The sequence below is a fragment of the Amphiura filiformis genome, chromosome 5 (genome assembly GCF_039555335.1).
Source record: "Amphiura filiformis chromosome 5, Afil_fr2py, whole genome shotgun sequence".
Classification (NCBI taxonomy): domain Eukaryota; kingdom Metazoa; phylum Echinodermata; class Ophiuroidea; order Amphilepidida; family Amphiuridae; genus Amphiura; species Amphiura filiformis.
The window spans coordinates 66,305,200-66,317,211 of record NC_092632.1 but is presented as its reverse complement, the minus strand read 5'-3'; the positions used below and the strand labels follow the sequence as shown (position 1 = coordinate 66,317,211).

Genomic DNA, 12,012 nt, shown 5'->3' with positions numbered 1-12,012 from the left:
CATCCAATTAAAGACCTGAAGGATGATTCTAGGCCATCAGTTGCAGAGGATGATATGAAACCACCTGTGGAACCACCTGTACTTGAAGAACCTGATGGTGGTTCACTTGCAGAAAATGCAGTACCACAGCAGTTACTAACTGACAAAGGTTGGGCTTACAACCTTAATCCAGTTGATGATATTAGACTTCCAGATGAGACAGGAGATGATACCCCAGTTGGTGCTGAGTACATTTTATCACCTACCAATGTACCAAATGATCCACCAAACTTTGTCACTCTTCAAGATTCACCTGATGCTAAGCCATTTAAAGTAGAAGATCCTCAATCTGGAGAGGTCATGATTGCAGTTCCAGCAACTGATCCAGATCAATTGGATAGAAACCCAACTGCATTTTTGACAGATCCTGAAGATCCTGTGATAGTATATAATCCACTAACACAGGAATCCAAGTTAGCATATCCATCAGAAGCAGATGTAGAACCAGAAGTTGGTCATATGCCAGTCAAACATGATAGTGACTCTTTACTTGATGAGCCTTCGCAGAATATCAACCCTGATATTATGCCACCAAAAGAGCTCGAAGTTGATACTGCAGCAGCATCAAGTGATGATGCTCCATGTGAAGATAAACCTGATGTGTTAAAACCACAGTTAGTAACAGATCATGGTCCTGCATATATACTTACTCCTGTTGATGATGATGACAGAATAGTCCCTGATATTGAAAGTAATCAAGGCAAGCCAGACTATATAATATCCAATGAGACCAAGCAAGCTGAGATACCTGTTGTGACAGGGGCAAGGTTGGTACCAGTAGAACCCATCAGAGTAACAGATCCAACCACTGGTCAAACTTTGGTAGCTCGTCCTGCTGAAAATCTTGATGACTTACAAAATTATCCCTCAGCCTATGTTGATGATGACAGAGAAGACCAGATGCAAGTGCATGACCCTACAACAGGCACAACAAGTACTGCTCATCAATCTGAGAAAGATCATCATAAAGACAAACCTGCCTTCCAACAAAGAATTAAACCAGGTGGCATCACTGGAGAAGAATCTGAACCAAGCGTGGAAGATATGGATTCACCAAGCATGGAGGATACAGATGGACCAAAGAAAGGTGATGGTGCAAAACCATCTGATGAATTCACAGGGGCTTTAGCAACATTCCCAGGTGCCCCTGAGGAGGAAACATATGATGTTATGCTACCAAAGAGTATGGATCAGTATGATGTCTTCCTAGAAACTCCACCTATTGATCCCCAGCAAGATGGGTCTGCTGCAACTCCAAATGGACATGTAAGTGAAGAAGTTCAAACTGCATCTGCAAGTAGTGAATCAGAATTGGAAGACAATGAATCAGATACTGAAGATATTGAAGATGGTGATGTAATGGATGATGTAGAACAACCAGTTAGTCTACCAGATGTAACATCTTCAATAACATCACCAACTGATTCTGATTCAGAATTTTCTGGACCTGATGCCAAGAAGTCAAGACTAGAAGCAGCTTCACCCCCTGTGTCTTCTACACCTATTGAGCAACCAGATCGGACCAAACCAACAGGAAAGCCTTTTGATACCATTCTGAGTCCCGTTCCAGATTCATCTGACGATCAAACCACACCTGCAAGTGATTTACCACCAATGCAACTTGTTACTGATCAGGGTCCTGCATATGTTCTTACATCACCTGATGATGCCACAGATGAGTCAGATGAGGGAGAGTCTCCAGCTAAAGAAGGTGATACACCCAGTTATGTCATCACACCTTGTGAGGTTACAGAACAAAAACCAGCTGTTACAGGTGCAAGGAGATGTCCAGATCCCACACCTATCAAAATCATTGACCCAGTTACTGGAAAAGAAGCTATTGCTAAACCATGTAGTAGCTTGAATGATATTGCCACCAAGCCAACTGCTGTCATAGATGATGACAGAAACAAACCTGCAACTGTGTATTATCCTGATACAAACAAAGGAGTGAAAGCTCATCCTGTTGCTTTGAAGGAGGCCAAGCCAAAAGATACAGATGAAGTCGCTGAAGTACAAGGTAAACATCCTGATGGTATCAAGCCTGAACATGATGAGCGTGATGTTATGGCTGACTTGCCAGAAGAAGAAAGTCCTATGAGACCGCAGGTTATGACTGAAGTAGGTCCAGCATACAAACTAAGACCCTTGGCATCAGAGGATCTTGCCGGTGCTGACGAAGGAGCTGATAGCATTCAACCTGAATACACAGTTGTAAGAGAAGCACCTACTGAAGCATTGCCAGCTATTGTTGGTGTGCAACATGTACCAGTATCAACAAAACCAGTCATAGTTCAAGACCCATGCACAGGGCAAGCTTTGGTTGCAGAACCAGTAGATGACCCAGAGGACTTAAACAAAGGTCTTGTTGGCATCATTGAAGAAACTCCAAACAGGCCAATGAAGATCCATGATAATGAAAGTGGTGATGTAAAGGTGGCAATACCTTCTGATGAAGTAGGGGCAACACCACATGAGAAGCGATCCCCAGACAATCAAATTATTACTGGAAAAGGTCCAGCATATATTCTATCACCTGTCTCCGATTCTAAATTGGCCTCTATTGCTGCAGATGCTGAGGCAACTGGTGGCATGGGTCCAGAGTATACCATCTTGTCTGAAACTATGCCTGAAAATATACCACCTATTGCTGATATTGTGCCTATTTCTGATTCAAAACCATTTGTTGTAAAAGATCCCACATCTGGAGAAAAGATGGTAGCCTTCCCTGCATCAGGAGAAACTGATATGGACAGTGAGGTAGTAGGCATACTTGGCAGTTCCAAAGACAAACCAATGAAGATCTACGACAACAATACTGGGAAAGTGTCATTGGCTATACCGGCCATACCTGAACAAGATGATGATTTCTCTACACCTCAAGAACCATCAGATGAAATGGATACTCTTGAAGATGATCGGATTTCAGATATACCATTTGACCGGTCTGAGACACAACCAGAGGATGATTCATTTGAAGATGACTTCTTTGATGACGAACCTGCCAAACAGCAAGTCGTGACAGAAGTTGGTCCTGCCTACACTCTTCGTCCTATATCAGAGTCTGATTTGAGAGATGTTGCTACTGCAAATGAAGGGTTAGATGGACCATACAGAGTTTCTGAGGAGGCTCCACCAGAGAGTTTGCCATCTGTTTTGGGTGTCCAGGAGGTTCCTGGTTCAAAGCCATTTGTTGTTCAAGATCCAAACACTGGCGAAATCTTTTTGGCTGAAATTGCAGAGTCGCCATCAGACCTTGAAGATGGAGTGGTCGGAGTCATTGAAGAATCTCCAGACAGACCATTGAAGATTCATGATACTGCTACAGGTAAAGTGTTTGTAGCACATCCAACCGACACTCCATTAGAGCCTGTGACAAAAGATCTACCATCTAGCAAGCCAGAGGCAGTGGAAGATGAAGAACATCCTGATTTGCCAGATACAATACCAGAAGAAATTGTACCATCATCAGTGAAACCAACAGAAGAGCCACTGTTGAAGAAATTGCACGATTTGCTACCAGTGGAACCATCGAAACCCAAAGATGTCCCATCAAGACCACAGGTTGTGACTAAGACAGGACCGGCATTTGTGGTCAAACCATTAGATGACTCCAACAAGGACAAAGTTTCAGCAGCAACTCCCAAATACACTGTTGCACAGAATGAACCACCTGCAGAGATTCCTCCAGTTGTAGGTATTGAACCAACAACCAATGAACCTTTCCTCATTAAAGATCCAAGTACAGGACAGTTGATGGTAGCAGAACCTGCTGAAAATGAAGGTGATATCAAAAAGGGTGTTGTTGGAGTGATAGAAGATAAACCAGATAAACCTGTAAAACTTTATGACATGAAGACAGGAGATGTTTCACTGGCTGTACCAGTTGAGAAGGAATCAATCTCTCCTGATAAAACTGCTGAGAAGGAAGCTAAACCAGATAAAGATGCTGTCACACAGCAGATAATGACAAAGAAAGGACCAGCGTTTACACTTAAACCTGTTTCTGAACAGGAAAAAGAAGACATGGAAAGGCCATGGGCTGATTATGGGGAGAAACCATCAGATCCAGAGTACACTGTCATTGGAGATGTACCAGCTGAGAGAATTACACCTGTTGTTGGTATCAGCCAAGTTCCAAAGTCCAAGCCTATGTTTGTACAAGATCCAATCAGTGGACAACTCTTGTCAGCTGAACCAGCTAAAAATGTTGGAGACCTACGCAAAGGACTTGTTGGAGTGGTAGAACCCACACCAGATAAACCCATGAAGATACATGATAACACAACAGGACAGGTTGCTGTTGCTGTTCCTTCAGAAACATTGCAAGAGCCAGAAGGAAAGCCTGAGGATGTATTGACGTCAGATGAAGAAGATCAACCTCTGAGAAGTCCTCACAGTTTTGGTCAAATCATAACAGAGAATGGACCGGCATATGTGATGAGACCTGTTACGCAAGCTGAAGTTGATGATTTGTCCAGACCAGTTGACAGTGATGATGAGTCAGATGCTTCTGAACAGTTAGGACCAGAGTACACTGTTGTTAGAGAAATACCATCAGAGCATGCACCACATGCTGTTGGAGTCCAACCTCAATCAGAGAAAAAATTCATTGTCCAGGATGCTGATTCTGGGGATATGATGGTTGCAGAACCAGCTGTGAAGCCTAGCGATCTGAGAAAACCAGTTGTGTGCACAATGGCACCATCAGACAATAAACCAATCAAGATTCATGATAATCAAACAGGAAAGGTGTCCATAGCATATCCTACTGGCGTTACTCCATCTGATGAGGAATTGCCTGAAATTGTAACTGAAGAATGTAGCAAATCTGAAGTTGTGCCCGAAGAAACACCATGGATTCAAAAACTGCAAGAAGTACAGGAAGATGAAGACAATAAGCAACCTGATATGGAAGAAGCTGGGTATCTATCTTCTGATGAGGAAGAAATGGTAGAACAACCAGAGAAAGACATCCAAGATATTCCAGTGACTTACTGGAAGGAGAAACCAGTTGACAAAGATCCAAGTACAGATATATCAGATTTACCAGAAGGCACATATTCGTCTATACCAGGAAAGGAGGAAGAGGCACAGCCTCATACAGAGGCTCTGGCAACTTTCCCACGAGAAGGAGATGACGACGAAACATCATATAACATCATGTTGCCAAAGAGTATGGATCAGTATGACGTATGTTTGGAGAAACCACCAGTGGATGCCAAGAAGCTAGATGACATTCCTGCCCTCCTTGACATTCCTGAAGATGAGAATCAATTTTCAAGAGGTCAAATTGTGACAGAGAATGGTCCTGCTTACACCTTAAGACCAGTAAGTGAATCAGAGATTCCTGAAGAATCAGCTGGAGTAGGGTTAGCTCCAGAATACTCTGTAGTCAAAGCTGTTCCACCTTCCACTGTACCTCCTGCCATAGGTATCCAAAAAACACCAGACAAACCTTTCATAGTACAAGATCCTGAAACAGGTCAAACTTTGCTGGCAGAACCTGCTCGTAGATTGAGTGACTTGAAGAAAGGAATTGTTGGAGTTTTGGAAGACTCCCCAGACAAAGCAATGAAAATACATGATACTGAGAGTGACCAGGCCAGAGTTGCCATTCCATCCAGTGATGTTAAAGATCAACCATCTGTTGATGAGAGCACTACTGAAGATGTACCCAATACACAACAAGTCATGACAGATAAGGGACCTGCCTTTAAGCTTACACCTGTTTCTGAACCAGAATCTGATGTAAGTGGTGATGAATCTGCCTCTGATGATGAAGTTGACATTGACACACCAGAAATTGAAACTGTAGCAGCAGTGCCTGATGAAGTGATACCATCATTTGCAGGAATTCAAGATGTTCCTGATAAGAAATTTATTGTCAAAGATCCTTCTACTGGACAGAAGCTGCTTGCTGAGCCAGTGACTAGACCGGAAGATTTACAAGAGGGATTAATTGGAGTGATGGAAGATGAGCCTAATATGAAGATGAAGGTATATGACAATGGTGATGCGGATGAAGAAAAGTCAGAACTACAGGAAGATGAGGATAGTAAGCACGAAATGGTTGACAAAGACCCAAGTAGTGATATATCAGATTTACCTGAAGGCACCTATTCTTCTATACCAGGAAAGGAGGAAGAGGCACAGCCTCATACAGAGGCTTTGGCAACTTTCCCACGAGAAGGAGATGACGACGAAACATCTTATGACATCATGTTGCCAAAGAGTATGGATCAGTATGACGTATGTTTGGAGAAACCACCAGTGGATGCCAAGAAGCTAGATGACATTCCTGTCCTCCTTGACATTCCTGAAGATGAGAATCAATTTTCAAGAGGTCAGATTGTGACAGAGAATGGTCCTGCTTACACCTTAAGACCAGTAAGTGAATCAGAAATTCCTGAAGAATCAGCTGGAGAAGGGTTAGCTCCAGAGTACAATGTAGTCAAAGCTGTTCCACCTTCTACTGTACCTCCTGCCATAGGTATCCAACAAACACCAGACAAACCTTTCATAGTACAAGATCCTGAAACTGGTCAAACTTTGCTGGCAGAACCTGCCCGTAGATTGAGTGACTTGAAGAAAGGAATTGTTGGAGTTTTAGAAGACTCCCCAGACAAAGCAATGAAAATATACGATACTGAAAGTGACCAGGCCATCCCATCTAGGGATGCTAAGGATCAACCATCTGTTGATGAGAGCATCTGTGAAGATGTACCCAATACACAGCAAGTCATGACAGATAAGGGACCAGCCTTTAAGCTTACACCTGTATCTGGCACAGAATATGACATAAGTAGTGATGAATCTGTGTCTGAAGATGAAGATTACATTGATACACCAGAAATTGAAACCATATCAGCAGTTCCTGATGAAGTGATACCATCTTTTGCAGGAATGCAAGATGTTCCTGATAAGACATTTATTGTGCAAGATCCAATGACTAGACAGAAGCTGCTTGCTGAGCCAGTGACTAGACCTGAAGATTTGCAAGAGGGATTAATTGGAGTGATGGAAGATGAGCCTAATCAGAAGATGAAGGTATATGACAATGGTGATGTGGATGAAGAGGAAGATGAGTCAGAGCCTGAGGTGGCTGAGTCAGAGCCTGAGGTGGCTGAGTCAGAGCCTGAGGTGGTTGAGTCAGAGGATACTGACAGAAAGAAACCAAAGGAAGGTGAAAGGCCAGTGAAACAGCAGATAATAACAAAGAAAGGACCAGCTTATGTGCTCAGACCATTATCTGACTCAGATGTTGATGAAAATGGAGTTCCATTGACAAGTTTGCATGCTGCGGCTGGAGGTGGCGGATCTGGTGGTAAAGCTGCTCCAGACTATACCATCCAGGAGTCTGTGCCATCAGAGAAGATACCACCTGTTATTGGTGTTAGAAAAGTACCAGATGAACCCATCTATGTGCAGGATCCTTCAACAGGTCAAACAATGGTAGCAGAGCCCGCAGAAAATGCTGGAGATTTGAGGAAGGGCATTGTAGGTGTCATTGAGGATACACCAGAGAAACCAATGAAAATCCATGATAATGAGACTGGGAATGTGTCAGTGGCTGTACCTAGTGAGGACCTTAAAGATAAAGAAGAAGATCGAGACTCAGATGTATCAGAAGAACAAGAAATGGATATACCATCAGGAACAGAAGAAAGCAAGCCATATACAGAAGCACTGGATACTTTCCCACATGAAGGCACAGGCAAAGAAGTGTCCTTTGATGTTGCATTGCCAAAGAGTATGGACCAGTATGATGTATATCTGGAGAAACCACCAATAGATGAGGAGAAAGAAGATGAGACTCTTGTTGTTCCAGGCACCTCTGAAGATGAGAAACAGGATCAACCAGATGAAGAAACACCTGAAGCATCTGAGTTGTCACCAAAGGTCTGGACAGCCCCATACTCATCCATACCAACATCAGAAACCATGGATTCTGGTTTTAGTTCAAGACCAGCTAGCATTAGCAGCAAACCACAATCACCTTTGGGATCTGCAACTTCTCTAACGGATTACCCAAGTAGTAGCTTGCCATCTCCTCAAGAACCAGTTGCAGAAGATCAGGACTTATTTGAAGAAGCATCTGCAAGTCCACCATCTACTCCTGGTTTCTATACTCCAGAAAGTGGGTCACCTGCTTTGTCAAGAGAAGGCAGTTTTATGAAAGATACACCAAAGAAAGAAGGACCATCCCCTACATCTGGATTATCTGCATTAGGATACATTGCAAGAGCCTTGGGGCTAAGTCCGAGGCAACAAAAGCAAGACAAAGATGATCAGAAATCTGAGGAATCATCTGAAGATGACACCCCAGATTTGGGTGTCTCTGAAGAACCATTTAAACCCACTTTTGCTCAACCATTACTGGTAAAGAAAGATGTAATGCCAGAGAAGTTGAAGCAAGATCAACCTCCTGTTGAGCAACAAAAATCACCTGTACAACCATTGTTCAAACCAACATTTGTCAAGGAATCACCAGTTGGTAGAGCTCCAGCTGAAGAAGTGCAAGGAACCCCAGAGAAAGCGATATCACCACATAAACCAGGATGGCCTCTTACACCGCCACCTGAGCCTCTGCGTACCAAAGTGGTGTTCCCAGAAGGCGGCACTCCAGCAAAAGGCAGTAAACCACTCTCTGGACTTCCACCTCTACCAGAAAGTGTGGAGAAGATTGATGAGCTGAACAAGTCTTGGGATGATCTTCGACAAAAGGTGAGTTGGGTTTGTCGATTGTTATCAGTTAATTTATGTCAGTTAGATACACTTAGCATCAGATAAGTGGGCATGCAGGTAATATGTTTGATGTTTTATATTAATTTAAGTCACAACATTTAATTTTCTTTAAATATATATTCAACATCAACTGAAAAGTTATTATTTACATTAGTCCAAACATGCTGAAACAGGTGTTGTAATGAAGCCAATGATATAGTGAAGAAATATCTTAGCTTGCTCAATACCTCAAAATACTCTTTTCACTTGTAAACATTTCATAGATTGTAAAAGTTGTAGTTCATGTAATCATGTATCATATTTTATATAGCTACTTGCATGTGTTTTCATTTCCAAAATCTTGTTTTGAACAAACTTGTCTGAATACATTTCTCCTGTGTAGATGGAAGAAAAACAGCGTCGTCTGCGTGAAGCCCTTGCTAAGCAACAAGAGTATCAGAATGCCTTGGCTCAAGTCAACATCAGAATAGACAATGCAGAGACACGTCTTGAGGATCCAACTATGGAACAAAGCCTGCCGGAACAAATTGAAAACATCAAGGTAAAATAATGGTTTCAAATTTGAGTATATGAAGTGTGAAACTAAAAAGGATTGAAGTTTGCAATACGAAGTTGTAAAATACAAGTAGCATTTCAATAACAGGTAAATTTTCACGGGAAAATTTTCTGGACACGTGACACCCATGGGCACAGACATATTAGCATTATGGAATGTGACCCCGAGCACAGCGGGTGTTCATCCAATGTATTTGAATAGGAAGAATTCCTCATTTGATGCAAAATAAGTTACTTGTCGCAAGTTAATAATATTATGGTAAGAGTTTCCGTAGATAAATATTTTTTTCCGCAGATAGATATTTTTGAAATTACATTTTGATGATATAGTGAAGAAATTGAGATAACATAATATTCAATAAATTTGCAATGCACAAATTTCTATCAAAAAAAAAAAAAAAAATACTATTCCAATTCAAAATTTCTAATACTTGAATAGCGAGGTCACCGCCGGGGGTCAGAGATCAGGCTCGAGGTTACACTCACATTGATATGCATTGGTCACGTGTCCAGAAAATTTTCCCGTGAAAATTTACCTATTAATGTTGACTGAATAACTTGCCTCAGGCTCATGATTCAATCAGTACTGGTGCAGAAGGTTTCTTCTATTATCCATGAGCAGGTTGTTTTTCAAATAACAAATAATAATACTTTTGGTTTTTAGGATAAGAAACAAATTCCTCTACCGTAAAAACTTGATAGTTAACATATGACTATAGAGTGCTTTTAAAACATGCAAACATGAAGAGCCCCATCCACAAAAGTGTAAAGGGTTTTGAGCAATACACATAGTTATATACGAACAAGTAAACCTACAAATGTGTGTCTCAACCCCATTGACTCAGTTAGTAAAGCGCCAAACATTTCATGTTTTCAAAAGCGCTTGATAGTAAGCACATATGCTAACTATCGAGTTTTTACGGTATATGAATATTAAATAATCAAGAAATTCCAGTACTTCCAAGTTACTAGTAAGTTTGATCTGTTACGAAAATCTAATTTGCAATTCATTCCATTTCTTGGTGCACCATGAAAAGTAAATCTAGTAACACTTTTTAACAAATAAATTTATTAAGATTATAAATATTGTTCTAAAATCTTTTAACACAAAACACTATTGGATGTTTTATAGGACCTTCTAGATGAGATTGATGAGATCCAGGATAACATCGGAGTGGTTCAGGAGAAAGGAGAAGGCTTAGTAATGCCAGGTGATACCACTAGTCAAGATGCTATGTATGCTACAGTCAGAGAACTAATGGACAAAGCAAACAAGCTGGAAGAAGATGCTAAAGCCAAGCTGAAACAACTTGAGGTAGGTGGAGGAATCATAATATAAGACATGATTGTGTGTGTGTAAGGTTGCTAAGTGTATCCTTAGAGTAGAAGAGGTATGTGTAAGTTTTTAAAAAAAGGTTAAGAGGGAGAACCTGTTGTCACAAGCCGGAGTGCCCATCTATCTTTTGAAGCCTCGCAATTGGGCCAGACTTCTCCATGTAATGTTACTGCAGGGGGATCACTACACCTTCTCGACAGCGAGTCTGTTACCTTCCTACCATTGAATAAAGCTGGTACCCACCTGGGTGGGGAGAGGCAATAGGGGTGAAGAGCCTTGCCTAAGTGCGCAACAAGTTGATGCAGGGATTTGAAGCTACAACCTCGAGCTACCTCCTGTAACAAGGTACCTGGATACAAATTGTAGTCCAGCTTTATGGAGGGATATGATCCCACATAGGGTCATTCTCACAATCACATTAAAGACATGGGGACAGAATGATATTGTATGGAGGAGGAAGACTTATTTGGACCTATATATGATTTTTTGGGTACAGATATTTTGTGGTAAAAGAATATAAAGAATATATAGAGCTATAATATTTGATTTAATAATTCTATCTTGCAAGTTTTTTCTTTGAAAAGTAATGCAAATGTTTTACCAATTTGGATTTATTTAGCTTTATTCAATTGAGAAATAAATCTATTGATACACTAGTTTCCCAATGATAAAAGATGTCACAGTGATGTTGGTTACAATCATATTAAAAAGTGTAAACTACAAAAATACAGGTATGAATTTTGTGTTGTTTAGTAGGCAATTTAAAATCGACTCTCTCTGTATGTTATTCCTCTCTCTACCAGCATGACAAGCAAGAACAAGAAGAGCTTCTTGACAAACTGGCTGCATGTCAGAAAGAGGTTGATGCTCTGTCAGATTGGGTGCAAGATTTCCAGGATGGTGTCCAGAAACTCCCTGATGAAGACAATGAGGAAGCGGACATCAATGCCATACAAGAACAACTGGTTGATAATCAGGTAAGTCATTGCCACCCATTCATAACCTCATTAATAAACGCGATGCGTGCGATCCAATCATATTTTATTATTTGTGAAAACGCGAACGCAAATCGAGGTCATTAATACCTCACAATTGACCGCAAAATGCGTAATTGTTCCAATGTCGCACACAATTGACCGGCGTTAGCATGTTGTGGTGCGTCGAACAAACTGCATGCGCACTGGCTGCCGTATTTGGATTGCGCGCTACCATATTTGCACAGATTGTGATACGCACTTTTGTTATTGGTCGTCCTGTTTTAGCCTGATCGATTTTTGGAAAGGGAAGATGTAAAAATCATCTATTTTTATAAATTTTTTAGCAAAATTTTGTGT

At 41.2% G+C, this 12,012-nt stretch overlaps 1 protein-coding gene across 1 annotated transcript in view; it reads left to right on the top strand.

Moving 5' to 3' along the window:
* Positions 1 to 12,012, top strand: part of LOC140152340 (uncharacterized) — a 230,239-nt gene that overhangs the window by 82,307 nt on the left and 135,920 nt on the right. Inside the window, 4 exon segments of the mRNA XM_072174644.1 lie at positions 14 to 8,766; positions 9,170 to 9,328; positions 10,475 to 10,657; positions 11,482 to 11,655. Coding sequence (XP_072030745.1) covers positions 14 to 8,766; positions 9,170 to 9,328; positions 10,475 to 10,657; positions 11,482 to 11,655 — 9,269 coding nt within the window.